The sequence below is a fragment of the Saccopteryx leptura genome, chromosome 3 (genome assembly GCF_036850995.1).
Source record: "Saccopteryx leptura isolate mSacLep1 chromosome 3, mSacLep1_pri_phased_curated, whole genome shotgun sequence".
Taxonomy (NCBI): Eukaryota; Metazoa; Chordata; class Mammalia; order Chiroptera; family Emballonuridae; genus Saccopteryx; species Saccopteryx leptura.
The window spans coordinates 92,543,308-92,568,716 of NC_089505.1; the positions used below are offsets into that span (position 1 = coordinate 92,543,308).

Here is a 25,409-nt window from a genome sequence, read left to right on the forward strand (position 1 = left end):
TACATTAGCAATTTTAAATATAAAATCTAGTGCGATGTTTTTCTGAGTGAAAATAATAGATTATTTTTGAGATTTGAAAAAAACTTGAGCAACTTATATAGCGCTATTTCCTTGTATAGCTACAGAAGGAGCTGCGCAGGGAGGCTTCCGTTTGTGTTGCTCTGGTTGTCGTGGTTTGGTAGAGAAGAAGGTGAGGGTATCAGGATGGCTAGCTCGGCCTCCCTCCAGCTGTCTGCCACTCACGCTCCACCGTCAGACCTGGCTTGGCCACTCCAGCCTGTGGACCTTGGGCAAGTCATGTGACTTCTTGGTTTTTGCTTTCTTACTTGTTAAATAGGGATCGCGGTGCTGCCCACCTCATGTGGTTGTGTTCAAGAGCAAAGTTAATGAACATAAAGGTTAGTAGTGCACGGCATATAGGAAACACTGTGTGAGTATTATTATTATATTACACTGGAAACACTGTGTATTAATATTATATTACACTGGGGAACAATTTTTTTTTCATTTTCTGTTGCATGAGGTTTTAGAACTATTTCTATATATTTCTGCATTGCTGATTCCAAATTTGAAATCCGTTTTTTGGTGCACGCTCTAGTTTTTATGCAATTTTCATTTCTTTTTGTTACGGTTAATGGCATGCATTGGTTTTTAAATTGGAGTTAAAGGGCAGTGACTCTCAGATTGAACATAACCACACGGCAATTAATGTTTTACAAACATCACTTTTACATAATTGTAATTGTTTTTAAATGTAAAAAATTATTATATGATAAAAAACCATATCTGAAAAAACGTCATATGATCGCATATCCTAATATTCCTTCAGCAATACGACCTATCCCACACTCTGAGACATTCCTGGTTCCAGTTTTCAATGGTTTTATTTCTTCTAAGGATGAAGAAAGTGAACATGGTGATCAAGTGTATTTTGATAAGATGCATGAGGAAATGGTTGTAGAATCTGAAAGGTCTTCTTCTGATGCCAAGCAGTCATTAACCCTGCAGCAGTTTAGCCAACCCGAACTGAATGACTTAGTAAGACAGTTGGGCCTATCAAAGAAAGCAGCTGAGTTATTAGCCTCCAGGCTTTAGGAAAAGAATGTACTTTACTGGTCAGCTAAAGTATCCCATTTCAGGAAGTGTGAACAAATTTTGTGGACTTTTTTTCCAAAGACAAACACTTTGTTTACTGTCATGATATCAGTAGTCTTCTCAGTTAGGTAGATGTTACCACTTATAGTCCAACAGAATGGCGACTATTTCTTGACAGCTCTAAATGGAGTCTGAAATGTGTTCTCCTACACAATGGTAATGTTTATGCAGCGGTTCCAATTGGTTATTCAACTCATCTGCGAGAAGATCATAATGACATAAAAATTGTCCTCGACTTTCTGAAGTATGAGGAGCATAGCTGGATCACTTGTGTGGATCTTAAAATGGTAAATTTCCTGCTAGGACAACAGAGAGGTTTCATGAAGTATCCTTGTTTTCTGTGTTTGTGGGACAGCCGAGCTCAGGAGAAACACCGGACACAGAAGGAGTGGCCTAAACGTGAAGCTCTGGAAGTAGGGATGCAAAATATTGTAAATGAACCTGTAGTTAATCGAGACAGGATCATTTCCCCCCCACTTCACATCAAACTTGGCTTAATGAAGCAGTTTATTCAGGCTTTGAATAGAGAAAGTGAATGTTTTCTGTTTTTCCTGCCTTGTCTTTCGAGAAGATAAAAGCAGGTATATTCAATGGACCTCAAATTCGAACCCTTATTCGTGATGAAGAATTTGCCAGGAAGATGAATAAGGAGGAGAAAGCAGCATGGCAGTCTTTTGTGGCAGTTACAAAGAACTTCCTTGACAACAAAAAAGCAAAAAACTATGAACTTCTGGTTCAAAGGATGCTGTTGGCTTTCCGCGACATTGGTTGTAACATGAGCGTTAAGATTTACTTTCTGAACAGTCACCTTGATAAGTTTCCTGAAAATCTTGGAGCTGTTAGTGATGAGCATCAAACGAGATTGTCCTCAATAAGTACACAAATGCAAGAGCTACAAACGCAAATTTTTGCCTGAATAGAATTTAAATAAGTTTTGCGAAAATTTTATGATTAAAATAAGTGTTTTAATATGTTCTATTTCAAAATTATAGACAAGTTCTGATGCAATCATATCTTTTAGTGTATTTACTGCATTATATAAATTATTATATTTTCACAAAGATGATGCCCAAGAAGACATTCTACTTCATTATGTTAAACTAAATGTTGAAAATTTTAAAATAAGATAAAAACCTAAAATCTTGAATTGCAAAAAAACTGTAGCTTACAGAGAAAAACTAATGTCAGATTTGAGATCAGCACACTCGAATTAGGTAAGAGCAAGTGTTTTTGTGAATGCAACAAAAATTTTGTTCCCCAGTGTTATTGTTATCCTCAGCCAGTAACTATGGTAAGTCTTGATTTTGCCTTATAAAATACCTTCTCATCACTGCCACTGCTTGAGTTCAGACACAAACATCCCTTGTTTAGGCTGTTACAGCAACCTCCAGATCAATTGTCTCACTGATAGCCTCTCCTCAAAGAACCATTTTCCATGGGCCTTGAGTACTGTACTTAGACAACATAAAACTGACCAAACAGGAACTCAGAAAAGTGGGCAGGTATCATGAGTTGTGCAGAATGTCTTCCTGGATGAACTGGAATTTGAATTTGACCTGGAAGAGTGCAGGAATATTGACTGGCAGAAGAATTGAGGGCCAGAGGGACCAGTGGTCTGGGGTCATTATCAGCTGGAAGCCTGGATTGTGAGAGACCCAGAGGAGTTAGTTTGGTGAAGGGGGAGGGGCTGGGAAGGAACTTCTACAAGTAGAATGTTTGTGTAATTTCTTTTAATAGAATTTATTTAAAATAAGACTGTGGGCCCTGGCCGGTTGGCTCAGTGGTAGAGCATCGGCCTGGCGTGCGGAAGTCCCGGGTTTGATTCCCGGCCATGGCACACAGGAGAGGCGCCCATCTGTTTCTCCACCTTTCCCCCTCTCCTTCCTCTCTGTATCTTCCCCCTCCGCAGCTGAGGCTCCATTGGAGCAAAAGATGGTCCGGGCACTGGGGATGGCTCCTTGGCCTCTGCCCCAGGTGCTAGAGTGGCTCTGGTCGAGGCAGAGCGACGCCCCGGATGGGCAGAGCATCGCCCCCTGGTGGGCGTGCCGGGTGGATCCTGGTCGGGTGCATGCGGGAATCTGACTGCCTCCCCGTTTCCAGCTTCAGAAAAAAATACCAAAAATAAAAATAAAATAAAATAAGACTGTGGGTAGACCAGACAAGTCCTTATGACTTAAAATGCTGTGACGCCACGGTCTGCTGCTTTAGATGAAGGTGGTTAGAGATGTTGCAACTCCAATTTCATGGGTACCAGACTCACTGGGAGGCAGCAGGAAGCTCCTTCTGCTCATCCCACCCTTCCCCTCACTTCCCCCCTTCCCCTTTCCCCTTTCCTACCCTCCTTACTCTTCCCACCCTTTCCACCCCTCCCCAACCCTTCCCCACTCCTTCCCACCCTCTATCGGAATTTACTGGAAATGGGGAGGGATATGTCAGGTTGAGAAAGCTCTCAGGTTGCGTATTTTCTCTGCTCCCTTTGAACCTTGAAAGTCTCTAAACCTAGTAGAGGGACTACTGGATTTTATTTAGAAAGTTTTTCAGAAGGTTTTGAACCAGATGCTTTAGAGGACAGTTAATCAAGAAGGCAGAGGGTCTGTAGAGTCAGATATGGGTAGACTGGGAGCTAGGAAACTGTATCACCTCTTGTTACTCTTTCAACGAAAACCTTCCAGCTGTGCCCGCCACGCTCCAAATGCCACAGTCTCTATCCCGGCCTTCAGGGTTCTGGCGGAGGCCGCCTCCACGTCCTCCCTGGCTCACTCTGCCCCGGCCACAGTGGCCTCCTTTTTGTTCCTGAACGTGCCAAGTCCTTTGTCTCCTCAAGACATTTTCTTGGAATGCTCAGTCTTTAACACATGGCCTTACTCATAAATCAAAGAATTTTGAAGTGTGATTAAACAATTACACATTACATTAGCCACCAGCATGTCATAGCTTCCTGAAATGTCTGCTCTCCACACCTAAGAGTAAAGAAGGCAGATAACATCCTAATATTTATTATAAGAACTGTCTCTGATCTCATGGCCCCCATACAGGGACTTCCTGGGCATCCCCAGACCATAGTGTGAGACCCCCAGGTTTAGTGGCTAAAATGTGGACTCCAGAGTCAGACTGGGCTTCATCTTGGCTCCACTACTTTACAGCCAGGCAGCTTGGGGAAGTTACTTGACAGCTACTCCATAGCATCATGGTTTTTTAATTGAGAGAGAGAGAGAGAAAGAGAGAAACACTCATTTGTTGTTTCACTTAGTTGTGCATTCATTGATAGTCCCTCGTATATGCCCTGACCAGGGGTCAAAGGTGTTTCGGGACAACCCTCAGACCGACTGAGCTAACCGGCCAGGGCCCATAGCATCTTTTCTAAAAGTCCAGTCTGTGGAGCCTGACTGTTAGGATTTGAATCCAGGCTCTGCTGCTGACTGCAACTATGGGCAGGTTTCAGTTTCCATCTGTAAAGCGGGGGTCATATAATTGCAGCCAGAGCGGTAGTGTGAAGGTTAAACGAGGTGACACATAGAAAGTGCTTGGAGTAGTGTAGGCGGTGTCCTGCCACTCCGTCAGGCTTAGCCGCGATTATTTTTGTGGGCTGCTACATGGACGGTGCTTTGCATGGATCTTGGTCCAGGGGAAGGAATAAATGTCACACTCCCTACGTCCCCCTCAACATGGGACAGGCATCCTGGGCCAGAGGAATGGTGTGCCAAAGCAGTAGAGGGGCCTTTCAGAAACCAGAGTCAGTGTATCTCTGCGGGTTTTTGTGTTAGGAAGCAGGGAAGAGCAGTTTCTCTGGCCAGTGAGCTTCGTGGGGAGGGGGCTAGGCCAGCTTTCTTCACCTTTGTGTCCTCACCGCTCAGCACAGTGGTGGCCTGAGTGCAGGAGAGACACTTGGCCATATATGAGGCAAGGGCAGGCAGTGACTAAATTCGAGATTGAGGTAAGAAGTTGGAGACATTAAAGTAATGAGATCAAGTAATAGTTAATATCTAAGTAACTTATTAAATCAACTTGAGTTTAATATATTACGTTGAATGCATATTGTTTCAGATCAGTTCACTGGTAGGTGTTTGGAGACTTTCATTAAGCAGTGAAATAAAGAGTTCTGGTGTTTCCTGTTGGATTGCAGGGGAGTGTGGAAGTCCTTGTAACTTTCTCTGTTTTTTTTTTTTCTTTTTTGTGACAGAGACAGAGAGTCAGAGAGAGGGACAGATAGAGACAGACAGACAGGAAGGGGGAGAAATGAGAAGCATCAATTCATCGTTGCTGCACCTTAGTTATTCATTGATGGCTTTCTCATATGTGCCTTGATGGGGAGGAGGGGCTACAGCAGACCAAGTGACCCCTTGCTCAAGCCAGCGACCTTAGGCCTAAGCTGGTGAACCTTGTTCAAACCAGATGAGCCTGCGCTCAAGCTGGTGAGCTCAGGGTCTCGAACCTGGGTCCTCTGCGTCCCAGTCCGACGCTCTATCCACTGTGCCACCGCCTGGTCAGTCTAACTTTCTACGTTCTTATCACAGTGATCAGTGGTTAGGAAGCCTGAAAATGGGAATGTTCCTTTATTCTGAGACAGCAAGGGTGGGGTCCTGGGAGAAGGAGCCACCAGGGTTCCTTCCTAGAGCTTGTAGTCTGATTGGTCACCTTCCGTGTAGATCAGCAAATGGTGACACGTTTCTCCTAGGCAGTACCCTTCCTGCCTCACCCTCTCTGCTCTAGTCACGTTGGTCTTTTGCCTGTCTGTCCCCTGAGCATTCCAAGTTTCTTCCCAACTCAGCAAGGGTCCTTGCTGGTTCCCTGCGGCATGGTTCCCCCAAGTGGTCACATGGTTCTTCCCACCCGTAGAGAGTCTTTCCCTCACTCTATGCTCTGTGGGAAGTCACCGTCAGAAGAAGAAGCCTGCCCTTCTCCATCCTGTGTCGTTCTTGTGCTGGAGTTTTCTTCAGAGCACCAATACCTACCAGGCCGCACACATCTTTGTTTGATTTTGTCTGCCTTCTTCACTAGAGGGACACATTGTTAAGGCAAGTGTGATGCTTAAAACAGTGCCTGGACCACAAAAGGCACTCAGAAGATGTTACAATTTCTTGTTGGACAAAATCGATCTGGGAAACAGCGTGAGATCAAACTGTGATTCTTTAGTGTAAGAACCAAGATGAGCCTGTTTAGAAAATATTACATCTAATTCTATCTATCTATCTATCTATCTATCTATCTATCTATCTATCTATCTATCTATCTATCTATCTAAAGTTTTCTGTTTATAAGTGTGTGAGAGAGATACTTTTTTTTTTGTATTTTTTGTATTTTTCTGAAGTTAGAAGTGGGAGGCACTCAGACAGACTTCTGCATGTGCCGACTGGGATCCACCCAGCATGCCCACCACGGGACAGTGTTCTGCCCATTTGAGGCGTTTCTCCATTGCAACTGGAGCCATTCTAGCACCTGAGGTGGAGGCCGTGGAGCCATCCTTAGAGCCCAGGCTGACTTTGTTCCAATGGAGCTTTGGCTGTGGGAGGGGAAGCGAGAGATTGAGAGAAAGGGTGGGGGAGGAAGGAGAAGCAGATGGGCGCTTCTCCTGTGTGCCCTGACTGGGAATCGAACCTGGGACCTCAACATGCTTGGCCGACGCTCTACTGCTGAGCCAACTGGCCAGGGCCGAGAGATAATTTTTTAAGTGTTCTTTTGTTCCAATGGTTTACTTATAAATCTGTTGCTTGAAATTGAGAGCATATCACATATTCATTAACAAGGGTTCTTGTATTGACCCAGAAAAATACTTACCTTAAATTGGAGAAACTCGGGCACACAGGGAGAAAATACTGTCTGGTAGGTGCTCCTGCTACTTCTTTCTGTCTCCTGAGTGAGCACCAGGCGTGCAGCACTGAATACGGTCGATGCCATCTGCCTTCACCACAGTCTGATGGGTGGTACATTAACTTGTAATTATACAAATAAGTATTTAACATTGTGATAAGTTCTATGAAGGAAAAATAAGAAAGGGGAGAGGGTGGTTTTCTTTGGGCAGGCCAATCCACCTTCTGCTGCTCAAATCACTTGATTTTCTGAAAATGTCCCAGGAGATTTCTAGCCAAAGCCACTGTGGTGGGGACTGCTGCGGCTGGAGAGGCGAGCAGAGGCCTCGGAGCCGGCCAGCGTCTGCGTGGCTGCGCGTGGGCTGAGGTCCTCCTGTTTCAGTTGAGTTCCATTGTAGTGTGAAGGATACTAAAGTAGAGAAAAAGCTTTCCTCAACAAGATGAATGAGCCCGGATTATAAATAATGGGTTAGCATAGAGCAGGTAAATAAGTGTGTAAAAATTATCCTTACTTCTTTTCCCTGTGGCAGCTCTGCTCAGATCATTATACTCACAGGTGTATCACAAATTTTAATATACCTGGTCTGCAACTTACACTTAAGTTAGAGATTTCCTGTGGGAATGACCATCCCACCTTAGGTGCCATCGCCACGGACTTTTCTGTAGATCAGGGGTCGGAAACCTTTTTTGGCTGAGAGAGCCATGAACGCCACATAATTTAAAATGTAATTCTGTGAGAGCCATACAACGACCCATGTACATTACGCATTGTCCAATAAAAATTTGGTGTTGTCCTGGAGGACAGCTGTGATTGGCTCCAGCCACCCGCAACCATGAACATGAGCGGTAGGAAATGAATGGATTGTAATACATGAGAATGTTTTATATTTTTAACGTTATTATTTTTTTTTATTAAAGATTTGTCTGTGAGCCAGATGCAGCCATCAAAAGAGCCACATCTGGCTCGCAAGCCATAGGTTCCCGACCCCTGCTGTAGATGTTTGGAGATTTTTGGCCAGAGGGTCTTTGATTGTATTTCAACAGAATCTTTCTTTTTTCATCTTTATTGAGGTAAAATTGACAAATAAACCTGTAAGATATTTAAATTGTGTGTCATAATGATTTATACACATAGACGCTGTGAAAGATTTCCACTATCCAGTTAATTAACATCCATCACCTCTCATTTTTATCTTTGCATGTGTGTGTGAGAACATTTAAGTTCTACTCTCTTAGCAGATTTCATTCTGTAACAGTGTTAACAACTCTAATCACCATGTTTTACCATAGAACCTCAGACCTTATCTAACAAAATTTTAACTGGAAACACCGCAGTGGTTCTGAATTTGGGCTCTGGGGTCAAAGATTCTGGTCCTGAGCAACTTAGACCATTTCCCTAAGCCTCTGAGAGAGAGAGAGAGATGGATTTAGGGGGAGGGGCTTAGGGCTGCCTGGGAGGAGGCACTGACAGTCCCCGCCTCTTGGTCTGTGTGGAGTGAACTTGGTAGTGCGGGTAGAGTGTGGTTCGCACAGTGCCTTGGAAGGAGCCCCTGGGAGGTTCTGAGTACATGTGAGGTTGTCATTAGTATTACTGTGCTAATGCCTGGAAGTATCGGTTTAGGTTAGCTGACACTGTCTTTTCAAAGCTCCTTGGGAGGTTAAATGGTATTAAATTCTTTAAAATCTTTGTGTAGGATCCCATCTAAAAAAGTGGGGAAAACCTTGCTTGCTGTGCTAAGTAGCCATGTGCTGTTCTGGCGAGTACTCATTACTATTGCTTCATTTTTCAGTGTTAAAAAATAATTGTTACATAGCCTAAGGTATCAACTACCAGTTTAATACTTTCCCCCCTTTGAAAGGAAAATTTATTCATGTTTCCAAAATTCTAGTTTCCCGATTAAGATTTTTAAATTGGGGGCATTATATTTAGAAGTGAGAAATTTTTACACTTTATCTAATTGCAAATACCGTAAGGTCATTTTCTGGGACAGTTTTGATATTCCTGTGATTTGGAAGGCATTTAACTTGTGTGTGGTGATGTAGTTGGTACCCAGGAGTGAACCCCAGCAGGATAGAAGCGTTTGTGCCCCTGAGGTGTATGCACGGTGGGCTCTGCCCCATTGCCGCATGGGCATGAGCCCAGATCTGCAGATGCCGACTGCGCATTCCGACTCAAAGCAGGCCAGACAGACCTTCACAATGACTTGCTCATTGCTGTGGGGTTTATTGCTCGTGAAGCAGCCTATTGATATATTTTTAAGTAAGTTGAAATGCCAGGAGTCCTCAAATTAGGATCATATTCTTTCATTGGCACAAAGCAGTCTTGAAAAACTACAAGAGCTTGATTGTTATGAGAAAATTAATTTTTTTAGCTTAGAGTTTGCTTTTTGCCTATGTTGGTTTCTTTGAAAGTCCTTGAGAAATGTTTACCTTTGCTGTGAAATAAAAAACATTCAGACTATAAAGCCTGTTATGCTCAGGGGTCATGATACATACATCAATTCTTTAGGGTATATGTGGTACTAGTTAACAGACAATTGGTTTTTCTTTTATTTGAAAATTATTTTTAAAATAATGGTCACATTTTGCCAGTTGGCTCAACCCTCCCTCTTCTGTACATATCTAATGGTAAACTTATTTTTGAAGATTACAGTGAATTTTAGCATAAACTTTGCTTAGTAATTGTACAAAATCTGTCCTTCTGAGAGACTGGGCAATTGTGGCAACTTTGCTATTTAATGACTTGGTAGACGGTGGTAAAGTCCTGTTTCCTGGAAAGGCTGCCCTTCCTCTGAAGGTCCAGAATAAGTTGTAGTGTTCTTGGTTGGAATAGTCAAGGCCCCGTCCAGGGGTCCTGATGTTGGTGAATAAAAGTTAGGTTGGGTGGGGTCCCGTTGGCATCGTGGCCTTTGCAGCATATGCTGAAAGTATTCATTTCAGTGTAGGGAATGTTGATGTTGATTTTTAAATGTTCTAAAATGCTGATGGTAGCCTTTGACTTAAAAGTAAGTGTAAACATCCACTGCCAGATTCTCTGGGAGTTTAAAGCAATATGGTGCCAGTGATTTCCATAGTTTGAAAATGGCTACAGGTGGCTGTAACAAAACAGATTACCGCAGACATGCTTGAAGGTCAGTGGCTTCCTTTGGAGACTCACAGAGGAGCATCAAAGCAACTCCTGCAATGCTTGGTTGACATCATTCTCTTAGTCTGGCTTGCCAGTTTCAACTTTCAGTTACATATTTGCTTATTGGACCAGAAAAAACAAACAACAAAAATGCTAACTGGATTTCCTTCATTTTGCCATGATCTTTCTGTTTCTTGACTTGCAGAACGCTACTGAGCCTGTGGCAGCTGCCGAGACCTTGGCCGAGGTACCTGAACATGTACTTCGAGGACTTCCCGAGGAAGTGAGGCTTTTCCCATCTGCTGTTGACAGGACTCGGATTGGTGAGTACTAGGGTCAGAGAAGGCGTGGGGGAAGGGATTCCGGGCTGCAGCCAGGCTTTCTTTGGGGCATTTAAGGTAGGGAGCTCACCATAAAAGCAACAGATTTACTCTCTGACTCGGAAGAGTATGCGGTGTTTATGCAATTTCCAGTCCAGAATCCAGGGTGGACATGGAGTGTGAAATTAAACCAGAAACACTTGCCATCTTTTGTGACTCAGCCTGAGCACGTGCCCCTTTCTTCATGTCTCCCAGGGGCTCTTCCGGTCACAGAAGCTCTGATTTTACCAGGATTTGAGTGTGATTTTGCTGTTATATTTACTCTGTTATTTTGTATTTGCTTTCACATTTCTCTTTCACTGCTTGTGAATACCTTCATTTCTTATTTCTCTTGGTCTCTAGTACCTGATGCTTTATGAGCTCAGTAGATGTTTGAAGAATGACAACTGAGTGTGAATACTTCAGGCTGAGATGTGTTTTTGGTCTTGTTTTTATGTCCTAATCTTTAGTCAGAAGGCTAAGGAAGTAAGTGATAAAAATTTAGTGAAAGTGTAGTGAAAGATGTACTTCTTCTGGTAGACCAGTTTATGTATATGTATGTGTGAATAAGTTTTTTTTTTTTTAATTTTTTTAAAGACTTTATTTATTCATTTTAGACAGGAGAGAGAGAGAGAGAGAATGAGAAAGAGAGAGAGAGAGAGAGAGAGAGAAGAGAGGAGCAGGAAGCATCAACTCCCACATGTGCCCTGACCAGGCAAGCCTAGGGTTTTGAACCGGCGACCTCAGCATTCCAGGTGGACGCTCCATCCACTGCGCCACCACAGGTCAGGCCTGAATAAGTTTTTAATAAATAATTTTTCTAATCCTCATTGAAACTTATTCAGTAACATGAGCATTTAAATTATATCGTTTACATGAAAGGGTTTGATTTCACAGCTCCACTAATCAATTATTAGCTGTGTTATCAAACAGGATTCACAGTAAACTTACAGAAAAGTGGGATTTGTACGTCCTCGCTGGACAGGGCTGGTGGAGACACCGCCCTCCTTCTCACCATGAGGACACCGAGGACACTGAGGCTGGAAGATGGGAGCCTGTTCAGAGGGATGTTGTCGGGGGACTCACTGCTGGGCCTGGTTCCCCAACGCCAGCTGGCCTCCTGCCATTTTAGCCACCGCTCCTTGATCGCATCTTTCTGCTTTACGGCCGGTGAAGAGCAAGCAGAAATACCCCTAAGACCATCACAGAGCAGCATACATGTTGGCTGTTAGAAACTCCGCAGAGTGAGAAGAAGCTAAGTTTTTAGGAAATTTAATGAGAGTGCTTTTCATTTTGAGTGAACAAACTTCATAAGAAATTTATTCATTAAACTAATTTTTAATCCTTTATAAAAAGCAACTCATGTTTATTAGAGGTAATTTGAAATCTGTAGAAAAGTAGAAAGAAGAGTTTAAAAAGTATTTGTAGTTTAATTACATTCCAGTATTTTCCTTCTTGCATTGTTGTGATTGTGTTATTCTCTAAGAATTTGTGATTGTATTGTCTGGGTGACTTTATTTTATTTTTTAAGTGAAAAGAGGGAAGATAGACTTCCACATGTGCCCTGATGGGGATCCATCCAGCAACCCAATCTGGGGCCGATGCTCAAATCATCCAGGCTATCCTTAGTGCTTGGGGTTGACACTCGGACTAGTCGAGCCGCTGGCTGCGAGAAGGGTAGAGGGAGGGGAAGAGAAGCAGATGGTGTTTCTCATGTGTGCCCTGACTGGTATTGAACCCGGGATGTCTGAATGCCGAGCTGATGCCCTATCCACTGAGCCCACCGGCCAGGGCCTTGTTTAGGTGATTTTACATGTAAAAATTAAAACCAAGCAAATATAAAGTAGTCTTTCCTACTATCAAACAATTTAACTTATTTGCAGGCTATTTGGAAAATGCAGAAAAATACAAAGAAGAAAAATACAAATCACCTTTGAAGATTTTATTTAATTTGATTTCACGTGATCTTAGTTGATTTAACATTATCTTGCTTTTAGGGTTTCTACTTGTGTAACCAGTTTGTGAAACTGAATTGATTTTAGTGCTTCAGTCTTTTTTCTTTCTCCTTTTCAAACCGAGTTTGGCAAAGAAAGAACTTGGAGTCAAGAACTCTAGTGCAAAAAGTTTATTTAGCCTTTTAGAAAGAAAGTTGCAGAGACAGAAGAAGTGAGCCAGCTGGTCTGCGTGGGCTCAGGAAGCAAGTTACAGAGGCAAAAGAAGGCCTTAGAGCTTAGGCAAGAGAGAGGGAGGCTGGGATACGCCTAAGCAAAGAAGGGGGGAAAGGTGTGGGCATGCTGTAGAGAGCATGCTAGTGCTTCAATCTTTAAAATAACCACATATGTTATAAAAATACTGGTTTTATTTTCTAGGTGTCTGGGCTACTAAACCGATTTTAAAAGGCAAAAAGTTTGGACCATTTGTTGGTGATAAGAAAAAAAGATCTCAGGTTAAGAATAATGTGTACATGTGGGAGGTAAGAAAGAATTCTGGTTCTTTGTTTATCAGAGTATTGTGCATTTTTAAAAAAATACATTCTATTCTCTTAGGATTTAACATTTTGAAATTAAAACAGCCATTTTAATGTGTTCTTTAAAATCAAGAATTTTTTTTTATTAAGGAGAAAATGTGTTTCTTTGGATACAGACTGCTGTTTACATTTTGAGACTGTTTGCGTCTTCAACAATGAATGTCAAATCCGCTCCTTATATTGCCTTATTCTGGGTGTTTGCTTTGTAGCCAAGACTTCCGTCTGTCACTTAGAGTTTGTCATAAAAGATACCCCAAGGTGGCCGCAAATAGAAAACCACTGTTAGGGTCTTATCAGGTTTTAGAAAGTCATCTCTCTGCTGCTGGAATATTCCGAGTTGAGTGTATTTAGCATATGGCACATTTATGCAGCGCTTTGAACTTTTCAAAAGGCTTTTATTGGGTTCATTTTATGTTCTTCCAGCACTCCTGGAAGACGGAGCAGAGCATCAGCATCCTCTTTGCAGAGACAGGCGGCTTGGAACAGAGCCGAGCCGGCCTCCGTGGGCCCCACGTGGGCGCAGTGTCCACTGGGAACGAGAACCCATCTCTCCTGCTGGACTGGGAGGCAGGCACAGATGTTTCATTGGTTCATATCCTCTTAGCCTTGTGACTCTGGCCAAAATCCTCGGTTTTAAAATTGGGGAAATAAAAAATACCTCATTAAGATAGCTGTGAAGATAAAAATCCATGGTTATTGTTTCCTGGAGAGTTGCCTGTGAATTCACCATTTATAGGGATTTAGTTCAGATTCGGTGTCCCTGGAAGCTTCATGGTGTGACTCCTTTTTAAAGCAAGCAAGCTTTTGGTGGTGAGGAAAAGCATTCCGATCGCATTGTCTTAAACTGAATCACATCTGTGTCACATGTAAACATAGAAAAGCCTGTAAATAAAATATGCAAGGAAGTGTCTGGACGCTTTCCATCAAGAAGTTCTGTGGCATTTGTACGCTACAATTCTTCTCAGTCCTAAGCAATGTTTAACTTGAAAATTTTGACATAATTCTCTCAGTAGTTTTGAGTTTCTTCCTTGTGAATCCCTTATAATAAACCTAACAACTGTGAACCCTGGGGGCTTTAGGAAGTCAGGATTTACCCAGAGAATAACTACAGTATGCTATTTCACGACTTTTGAGGTCAGAAGCAAGAGAGCACAGTGTGTTTGTATAAAAATTGCCCAGCCAGAAGATGCTGTTACCCGGCGTGATTACAGATGTCTTGGCAACTAAATTATGCTCCAAACGACATTTTTAATTTTAGAAACCACCCAAGGGAAACTAACAAATAAGCTCTTCCACATTAGCGCTCACCTGAGTGAGGACAGTGTTGGGGACCTGGGAAATATATGTTCTGTTCTGCATGTAGAACACTAAGCTTAAATGCCGCTGGTGGTAAACTGAAGTTTATGCCACCTATTTTACCCAAATATAGCAGTTTAAAAATTTATTTTATTTTATTGCTTTTAGAGGGAGAGGAAAGTGGGGGTGGAGGAGAGAAAGAGAGGAATATAGATCTGTTCCTGTGTGTGCCCTGACCGGGTATCGAGCCAGCAACCTCTGTGCTTTGGGGTGAGGCTCTAACCAACTGACCTATCCAGCCAGGGCATCCGACAGAGCAGTTGGATATTGCTGAGCATATTGTATAAATTACTCATGGTGCCTTTTGTCCATTAAGCTTCATTTGTATTGAAATTCATACATAGTGAAAATTGTGATTTGGAGCCAGAGTGTAATTAGGGGTTTGATTTCTATGCTAAACCTGTCAATATTCCATTGTTAACTTAAGATACCTCTGCTTACATACTATCACATTGCCAGTTCTTGTGGGTCAGGTTTAAAGATTTTGTTCCCATCAGGGCTGCGCTTTTCCTTCTGCAGTTAAAAAAAAAAATCTGGATGTCATTCAGAGAGTTCCAGCTACAAGGTATATGTTCCATGCAGGAACCTTTCAGCCTTGTGCTGTGTTAAAAGTAGGTACACATGACATACATGAAGAAGTAGCATTTGGCAAAATACAAGGAGCCTAGGTTATAATGTACTTATTTCTTATTAAGAATAAAACTAGAATCCAGGTAAAATTTACTATTTCACCATTAATTTATCCCAGCGTTGGTCTTACCCTCAGACTCGCACCAGGGTGCGTCTTATTAATGTAACAGAAACTGCTTATCATTAAAATCTCAGCTGGACCATTTATTTGTTCTTCAATTACAACCCCTTAGGAACAGCTTATCTTTTAGCAACCTGGTCTTTTTGCTCCAGCTAGAACTTCATTTTAAAGCTAATCAAAGACAAAGTGTTAAATTGCTTTTCTTGAGCTCCTGATTGTCTAGTGCAAGTCTTAAGTCCTCTAAGCTTTCACTGAAAACATTCTATCAAATCACAATAACAGGAGAAAATCAGTGGAGTATCCTCAGGGTGAATGCACACAACAGTCAGCTTCCCCAGAGAGGAGAGCATTCTTTGATCAGTTTCTTGTAGGGAAACTGAGCTACCTGGCCAGGGCCTAATAATCCTCTTAAGATAAATTCTAGAAGTGTAATTGTTAAGTCAGAAGTTACTGGCCCTGGCCGGTTGGCTCAGTGGTAGAGCGTCAGCCTGGCGTGTGGGGGACCCGGGTTCGATTCCCGGCCAGGGCACATAGGAGAAGCACCCATTTGCTTCTCCACCCCCCCCCCCCCCCGTCCTTCCTCTCTGTCTCTCTCTTCCCCTCCCGCAGCGGAGGCTCCATTGGAGCAAAGATGGCCCGGGCGCTGGGGATGGCTCCTTGGCCTCTGCCCCAGGCGCTAGAGTGGCTCTGGTCACGGCAGAGCGACGCCCCGGAGGGGCAGAGCATCACCCCCTGGTGGGCAGAGCTCGCCCCTGGTGGGTGTGCCGGGTGGATCCCGGTCGGGCGCATGCGGGAGTCTGTCTGACTGCCTCTCCCCGTTTCCAGCTTCAGAAAAAGTAAAAAAAAAATAATAATAAAAAAAATAAAAAAATAAAGTTACTTTGTGCATTTTAATCTTTGATAAATTTTCCTTAACAAACCTCTAGAAGGATTATACTAATTTACAAAAATATTATTAGTACATATTTCTTCCTAGCTTTTAAAAATCCTATATGGTTACTCTTAAATAGGTTTTCTCCCATTATTGTAGACAAAAACTGACAGTTCACTGGTGCTGTTTGCTATTATTCATTCAGGCAACAAATTTTAAGTCAAGGATGGAGGGAAGAAGTAGAATTGCATTTCAATTAAAATTGATAGAGAGCTTATATCTCTATAATGAGAAGCCTTTAATGTAATTTTTGTAAAGAATTCTTTTCCTTTACCTTACTCCCAAATGCAGATAACAAGCTTTTCATAGAGTTGTAGTTGAATGCTTTTTAAAAGATGACCAATGTTTATTTTTGCTTAGCATTTCTTTCTCTACTGATACCAGAGATTATGGGCTGTATCTTGAATAAAAAAATTAGAATCTTGTGGAGTGGAGGTGGGGTCCAGGAATTGACTTCTGAAAGCTCCCTGAGTTACTCACTCATGGAAACGCGCTGGAGGTCAGCGCCCCACACGCTAGGCCAGGGGAGAAGTGAGACTCCTGTCTCCCTGGGAGTCCTTGTGACAGTCTCAACAAATGGGAATATAATTAGCTATTGTCCGTCTTCCAGGAACAGACAGGGAAAGTGGGAAATGGTGTGTAGATCATAATGTTGGAAATTCAACAAGCTAGCTCCCTGGAGAAATAAAGAGGAAAAGGAGCCCTGGACGGGATGACATACTAGAGCCCCTGGGTGGGGCTGGGACCCAGGAGAGGGCCTGTCTCCATCACTGATGTGTTAGAGCCCTAGCAGCAGGGGGCGCCCAGGACCAGCCAGCAGAATGGCTTCTTTACTGCGGACTCTAACCTGGGGGGCTTGTTTGGGTAAATAAAAGGCTTAGCTCAGCAGGACACTATGCTGAATGAAGACACATCTTAAGTGCCCCATCTTACATAGTTCTTGGGAGTGGTTTCTGTTAAAGTAAGTTGGTTCCTGCAGGTGGAGATTGGGTAGGGACCTCATAGGGGAACAGTTAAGGATTTGAATGATGGTATGTTTGCAGTAATTGAATGAGAATTTTATATATATACATGTATATATTTTTTACTTTACAAACTTGAATTTACACATATACACAGTATAACATGTAAATGGTAAGGAAGGGTATAAGTTAAAGCCTTCATCTCCCACCTGTAAGGACACCATGTTTAACCGTTTGGTTTGTTCTTTGCAAACCTTTCTCTGCGTGTCATGAGTACTGTATTTACTTTTGAATGTGTTTTTAAATTGAAGCATACTAAAATTTGAACTTAGAGAATTTTATGACTGTTTGGAAATGACTGAATTGGCTGTAAGGGCAGAAAGATCAGGCCTGGGTAACCAGGACAGGTTGCGGATGGCAGGAGGGGTTTGGAGAGAGAGAAAATAGAGAAGTAGGAGTGAATGAGGGAACCAGGTTTGAATTCTGCTCTGCCTTTTAATGACTTCAGTATTCTAGTAAAATTACCACCCCCGCCCTAATGTCCTCATGTCTAAAAGGGATTCAGTAATATTCATAGGATTCTAGCAGAGGTTAAATAAAATACACAGAAAGCATCAAGCCCAGTGCTCAGCATAGAGGTGCCTCCCTTTCTTCAGTTCTTCCTCTCCAAACAGGGAATTCCCACTTGAAAGTTAACTTGTCAAATTGTTTCATAAAACGTAGTACATAGCCAGGTACCCTTGTTTGTTAAACAGGACTGTTTTATAAATTAGATCGTGAAAAATTATTGATTATATGGAAATATAAGGTCTACTGGAAAGTTCTGTCCGTTTTTGGAATAAAACAAAATACAAATTTTTCTTACCGTCAATAAACTTTATTAAATAATATATTTCCACACCAATCCTATCTTCCAAATATGGTCCGAAATGGTTTGCTGAGCTGAGTTAAGCCTTTCTGCGATCTCCGATGTTGTCAGAAAAGGATCTTGCTCCAACATGGTCTTAACAACATCGTCATCTATCAAAGATGGTTGCCCAGGACATGGCTTATCAGAAAGGTCGAAATCACCTGTTTCGAATTTTTCGAACCATCTTCTGCATGTCCTATCAGAAACTGTACCCTCACCAAACACTTTCAATAAATTTCTACATGCTTCTGTAGCATTTCTTCCTTGTTGAAATTTGTAAAAATACAATGGCGTAAATGAACTTTATCAGTAGCCATCGGTACACTATCGCTTCACACATAAGACTAACGTGAATCAACTTTGTTTTAGTTAATTTGCTACGTCAGTATGTATACATTAAGTGATAAAAATAGAGAGGCACACATGCACCAAATAAATATGTGCTTACGTGCCAAAACTTGTTGTGATAGAAACGGACAGAACTTTCCGGTAGACCTTATATTTCTCCTTTGGATCAAGTCAGCTGAGTATGCTTGCTTGGTCATCATAAAGACAGGGAAATAGATTGTGATGGTCAGGGAGGGACTGGTAAGTGGAGATCAAGCTGATCTGGGGTTAAGCCATCTTTACTACTAATTAATGGGGCAACTTTGGCAAGATTATGTAACTTTTGATCTTCAATATTGATGTTAGAGATAATAATGCATCTGCTGCATAGGGTTAAACGAGATAATATGGGAAGCATGTAGCATTATGCCTGACATCTAACTCCCAAGAGGAAGAAAGCATGGCTGGTTAGTGCCCAGTAAGGTGGGCGCTGCCCATGGTGATGGGCTCCTAGACCCAGGCATGCCCGGAGAGGGGGAGCGCTGGCCTGGAAGGAAGGCTGCAACACAGAGGCGAGTTCAATGGGGCTGGGGAGGGAGGAACAGCAGGGTGGTGGGAGACTGTGCACCTGTAGGGAAGGAATGGGAGCATTAGTTTCTCTCTTCCTAAAGAGAAAGTGAAAGGCTCGTTTTGTTTGCTTTGTTTTTGACAGGTCTGTCACCACTTGATTTTGTAATTTCATTTCAATGCCTTACCATGTGTTTTGCAGTCTAGTTTTGAGGAAGTGAAACAGGCATATATGTATATACAGAGTTGACAATAGTTGCTAAGTAGGTTTTCTTGGAAAGGAAGGCGTGTTCAGTGCTGGAACCCTCCGGGAGAAGGGTTAGCGGAGCCTGGGTGGGGGAGCCAAGGAAGGCGTCTTGCAAGAGCAGGTCCGGTCTGGCTCCTGAAAGGGGCTGGGTGTTTGGGCTTGTATTGGAGGGACACTGGCACTTCCCAGGGTCTGTTCTGTAGCTCCTCAGTCGTGACAAATGTCTTGGTTAGGGTGGGTGTAAGGGTGAGCTGAGGTTGCAGAAGCACCCTACCCTGAGCCTCACCTGCAGGTTCACACTCCTGCTCACGCACTGAGGTTGCTGTCAGCCCCGCAGTGCAAGGACTTGCCGAGCAGGGACGTGCCAAACGGGGAGCCTGCCGGACTGGGCGCCCTGCCGGCACCCCAGCGAGCTCAGGGGCTCATGTGCCGTGGGCTTACTCTTCCCACTCTGGCTGCAGGGACTAGAGCCGTCCCTTGTCTTGGTGTCCGTACTCTTAAGGCATTCGGGGGTCGGTCAGCGTGTGTACTGGGGCTCTCCCAAGTTTAGGAGAAAAAAATTACTCAAACAAGAAAAGTTACTAACCAGGATTGCAGTTTTGGATCTTCGTTTTCATCTTTTATTTTTCTTTCCTCTGTTGCTTATTTATTTTGTTTCTGTGAAATGCTTTAGAGAGTATTTGCATATAATGAAAAGGAATTGTCTTAAAAAGTTGAAAATTGAAACAATTTAATTTTGTAAATTTATTCAATTAATTTTTTGGAAACATTTTAAAAGACATTGCCACTTTAACAGAGGTGTCTTCTTTCCCCTCCCAAGGTGTATTACCCCAATTTGGGGTGGATGTGCGTCGACGCCACCGACCCCGAGAAGGGGAACTGGCTGCGATATGTGAATTGGGCATGCTCTGGGGAAGAACAGAATTTATTTCCACTGGAAATCAACAGGGCCATTTACTATAAAACGTTAAAGGTAAGAGTGTTAGAACTAGTCTGCTGTTCGTTTCTCTGCATGCAGTTTTGCAAATACTGTCTGTAGTTGGGACTGACAACAGCAAGTTTGCAGACCTCGACAGGATTGGATTTGAAAGTGGCTCATCGACAGGTTGAAAAGTCTGTGTTTTCATATCTGGTAGCCACCACTTCATGTGCACAAGGGCACTAGACTGGGAAGCTCATGGGAAGTCATTCCAGACCGTACCTTTATAGGTACTGATAAGTTCAGCGTGGGCCAGCGGCTTCCCTGCTCCGGAGATAGAGCTGCATTGGGAACTGGCCGGGAGGCTGACCCAGGTGTAAGAGCCCATCAGTAGCCGCGGTGGCTCTGTGCTGACAACACGGTCTTGGTCTACAGTGTCATGTAGCTTTGCATTAACTTTTTCCTAAATTTTGTTCAGAATGGGAATCAAACAGAACGTGTTTCTTCCTTCTGCCAAATTTTTATTTGGAGATATATTCATTGTTGAGATGGAAAGAGGGGGAAAGTCATATTGTAGGGTTTGCAGTGAGGTCAGAGGTCACTGAGAACCTTCAGGGAAGTTAGTATCAGAAGGTGTTGAATGTGGCTGCATTTCTGCAACAAAGCAGCCCTGTCTGTCTCTCTTGTCCCGTCCTTTCTGAAGGATGCACTGTTTCCATCCAGTGCAGGAAATGCTCTCTAAGGTGGAGGCTTGAGGCTCTAAAGATAGATGATTGTTGTTTTTTGGAATAGATAAGTTGCTAAAATTTCTATAAGGCAAAATACTCTTTATTCACTTATTTCCATTAAAAATGTTGTGGACTGGGGGCAGTTCATGAAAAACAATTATCCCAGGGAGTCAAAGACTGTACTTGAGCAGGCATTTAAGATGACGGTCAGCTTTGCGGCATACTGGGTTTGCCTGTCCGGTCGCACAAGAGAGCTGCTGGACTTTTAGTGGGCACACAGCTGCGTAATTTTCCTGTCATCTTAGCCAGTTGGACTGCCCTCTGCCTCATATATGCCCGTGTCCTTGCTTCCAGTTCCTGGAGGAACTGTGTTTTTGTGGTGATTTCTCTTTAAGACTTATACACCTTCTTTCTCATTTTCTTTCTGCTGTTTTATAATAGCATGGTTTTCTAGTAGGTATTACTATACAATTTTGTTAAACTGGAATTTGAAATTAGATTCAAAATTTGATTTAAGAATTCATTGTGTTTCTTAAATTTGTTTCAAGCAAGAATGATGTCTGGTTGAGTCAGGGAGGCAGTCTGGTGGAGGTGGAATGCAGCCAGCAAGAGGACGAGTCTGAGGCCATCGGGGGGAGAATGGGGAGGAGAACAGGGTTCTGAGGACAGGGACAGGACACTTTGAAGTTCCTTCGGCAGACTGTCTGCCTCTGATAGCAAATCTGAGAAACACTGGGAAGCAGGAGATAGTGTGTGGGTAGTGAGCTCTGAAGCCAGGCTTCTGGTGAGGTCCCGGCTCCGCGCTGTAGCCTTGGGCAAACCCCCTTCTGTGCCTCAGTTCCCTTATTTGTAAGGTGTGGGTAATAATAGTATCGACCTCATAGGGTGACCATGGTGATTTCCAGAGGTGATTACGGGTAGAGCTCTAGGGCCTAATTAGTGCTAAAGAAATGATAGTTGCTATTTTTGGTGAGATGGTATAGTGTCATGGTGAGGGGCAGGGCCTGTAGCTGGCTGCCTTGTGAGCAGGTTTTGGCTTCTAGTTGTGTGACCCTGAGAAGTTGATGAAACTTTCTGTGTCTTAGTTTTTTCATCTGTAAAAATGGAGGTATTAGTAAAATTAATACATACGGTTGTTAAGCTGAAACAAGGTGTGTCAGGTTCTGTGAAGTGTTCCCAAGTCTAACTCAAGTCCTCAAAGTTATTAACTAGCAATACTGCTATTCTTATTTTTACCTGTCCTCACCTGAAGTAACATAGATCTGAGCTTCGCAGACCTCTCCAGTCCTGACTTTTGATGCTTGCTCAGGTATGCACAAGACCTTTCAGATTTCTTACTAGTGCTATCTGACTATAGAGTAGGCTTTCTGTGGGTTAGATTTTGTAAATAAATTACATGTGATGTGCTTCCTGGCTGGAGAGCGCCTTCTAAGCTATCGCCCAAATAATGGGACAGTGCTAGTTTTGTTTGTAATAGGCTTTAAAAGTATTTTAAATTTCTGCAAGTTAACTGCCCACTATCCATTCATTCTTCTTTTCATTAATTTGACAAAATCTATCGTTTAGGATATACAGGTATTGTTCCCTAGCAGTGAACAGAACAGCTAAGATCTCAGGCCTCATGGATCCTCCACTGCATGGCAGAGGAGGCAGATTGTAAGCAAGTGAATAAGTAAAATAGTTTCAGGTAATGGTAAGTGCTTTGAAGACAATAAAGTGTGATAGGGACTAGGGGGAGGGCTTCTTTATCTCTAGTAGGTCAGGGAAGACAAGATATACAGAACTCCCCCACTAGAATATGTGGCCAGCCATGCAAAGATTTCTGGGAAGAGCAGTCCAGGAAGAGGGGCCTGGACAGAAGCAAAGACCTTGAAGTAGGAATAGGTTTTAAGGCATAGAACAAAGGCCGCTGTGGCTGAAGCAAGGGGAGGAACAGTAAAGGGGGCTGGTGAGGTGGGTGGGGGCCAGATCAGGTGGGCATAATGGTCAGAAGGGAGAAAGAAGTACAAGTTTTTAGTCTTCAGTTCATTCATTTGAGAGTTGAGGCTTCTGACGTGTGACTTTTATTTTTATTTTATTTATTTTTTGGTATTTTTCTGAAGTGAGAAGCAGGGAGGCAGAGAGATAGACTCCTGCATGCATCCAACTGGGATCCACCCAATAAACCCACCAGGAGGCAATGCTCTGCCCATCTGGGGTGATGCTTTGTTGCAACTGGAGCCATTCTAGTGCCTGAGGCAGAGGCCATGGAGCCATTCTCAGTGCCTGGGCCAACTTTGCTCCAATGCAGCCTTGGCTGCAGGAAGAGAAGAGAGAGAGAAGAAGGAGAGGGGGAAGGGTAGAGAAGCAGATGGACACTTCTCCTGTGTGTCCTGGCTGGGAATCGAACCCAGAACTATCACACACTGGGCCGACACTCTACCACTGAGCCAGCCGGCCAGGGCCCTGACTTGTGACTCTTAAAAGATTGTGTTAGGGAATAGATTGTAGGAGAGAAAGCATGGATGTGCTTTATGTGTTTGTGTCATTCTGGCCTATTTTATTTTGACCTGTCAGGAATAATTTTTGGAATCCTTGCCTCTTCCTATTTGGTCTCTTAACATTTCAAGTTTATATTTACTGGTATTCAGAGAAGAGAGTATGCTTGGTTATCTAAGCCTGTCAGAACCCGGAGGAAAAGTTGGAAGAATTTAAAGTCTGTTTTTCTGGTTATTTTTTGTTAAACATCAAAATACAATATATAAAAAAAGAGGCTGTTTGGACTTTTGACATTACTTTTTAAGTGTGGTTTTATATTTCTTGTGTTTAAGAACAAAAATTTTATTCTGAAGTTTGACTTTCAAAAATCTTAAATGTGCCAAGCAGTATAGAAGAAAAAACAGTACAGAAGCAAACAACCATTGATTTAAAGAGAGATATATTATTTTCCTCTCCATAAAGGTCTGTTATGAGTGTAGCAGTTTTAATATGAAGTTGGGAAGCATATAGCTCAGTATAATAATCACCTCAGTTGCTAACAATTTTGTAAGTTAATTCAATAACTAACAAATCATGTTGCTCTTAATCTAGCTTTTTAGCATCTTCTTAGCCATTTAAAATTTTTATATTAAATTGAGGTAAAAACACATTCTGGTATTTGTGTTTTGAATAAAAAAAAAGGTACCCTTTAAGTAAAGAGTTTGTGCTGATACTTAACTTCACCCAGTTGCTAGTATAGGAAGTACTCCTCAGAAGATTGGAGCGACAGGACTGTGGATGCTTCGGCTCTGAGTCGGGGAGATACCTTGAACATATCCATGCCTGACCAGGTGGTGGCGCAGTGGATATAGCATTGACCTGGGATGCTGAGGACTCAGGTACAAAACCCTGAATGTGACCTCATTGGTTTGAGTGCGGGGTCGCCAGCCTGAGCGTGGGATCATAGACATGACTCTATGATCTCAGGCTTGAGCAAGAGGTCACTGGCTCAGCTGCAGCCCCTGGTCAAGGCACATATTAGAAAGCAATCAATGAACAACAACTAAGGTGCCGCAACTATGAGTTGATACTTCTCATCTCTCTCCCTTCCTGTCTCTGTCTCTTTCTCACTAAAAAAGAAAATGTCCACTGGGTGTCGTGCTAGTCATGCTGTTTGGGGTTAGGCATGAATTGGGAATACATTTTTCCTAACTTTTTTCCATGCTCTTTTTACTTTGGTTTTATTGAAGTCTTTACATATTTCTGCAAACCATAATCATTTCAAATATTTCATGAATTATGTGACTTAACAAAAAATAGAGAAGCAAACTATATGTTTGAAAGCTAAAAATGGTTTATTTAAATAAAAAATCCTGTTTCTCTAACAGAAACAGATTAGCTCACAGGGTGCCAAAAGGTACCTGTAATGTCTATTTTAACTCATAAAAATCTTATATGTTAACTCATAAAATCTTATATATTTTAACTCATTAAAATTTTATACATATTAGCTTAGTTTTTTGTTTTATTTTTTGATTTAGGTTTAACAGACTCAAGAAGGGAAATAATAATACATTGGGTTGAGAAAATGGCAGGTTTCAACCACCCTTTGGGGAGCAAAGGAAACAGTGGCTTGTTTTAAAGAATTTAGAATATTTTGAAATTTGAACTATGTAAACAAGTTTTCAGAGAATAAAAATATTTAGTTTCAAAGGCATTATCTAGACTAGAAGGTATGTAAAAGTTAGGAACTATGTTGTTTCTAAAGGGACGTCTTAGGTGGAATTCCCCCTGATCCCAGAAACAAGGGCATCCTCTTCTATAACCTATAGTGCAATCATTAAAATCAGCACTCGAACAAACAATACTTTATTAGCTAATCCATATACCTTATTCACATTTTTTCATTTGTTACAATCATGTCCTTTTAGGAAAAAGAAAGTTGTATTCAGTCGTAATGTCTTTTATCAGTCTCCTTAATTTGAATAGTACCTCAGTCTTTGCTTCTATAACCTTTCAGTTTTCAGAGAAGTGGTCAGTTGCTTTGTAGAATGTCCCACAGTTTGTACTTCTCTGTGTCTCACCATGAGTAAATTACATTTATGTATGTTGGGTAGAAATCTTCAGAAGTTATACTGTGTTCTTTTCTGTGCATGATATCAGAAGGCACATGATGTCTAATCTCATTATAAAGATACTGCTTTCTCCTTTGTGGTTAATAAATGTTTTAAGGGAGATTTTTTGAGACTTTGAAAACATTCTATTACTCCTTACCTGTT

The 25,409-nt window shown here is 42.3% G+C and overlaps 1 protein-coding gene across 8 annotated transcripts in view; it reads left to right on the forward strand.

Annotated features, from left to right (window-relative positions):
- Window positions 1-25,409, forward strand: part of PRDM2 (PR/SET domain 2) — a 111,377-nt gene that overhangs the window by 24,988 nt on the left and 60,980 nt on the right. For all 8 annotated transcript variants that reach the window (XM_066375119.1, XM_066375109.1, XM_066375111.1 and 5 more), the window contains 3 exons: window positions 10,295-10,412; window positions 12,818-12,921; window positions 19,847-19,999. In XM_066375119.1, coding sequence (XP_066231216.1) covers window positions 10,295-10,412; window positions 12,818-12,921; window positions 19,847-19,999 — 375 coding nt within the window. The remainder of the gene's footprint in view (window positions 1-10,294; window positions 10,413-12,817; window positions 12,922-19,846; window positions 20,000-25,409) is intronic.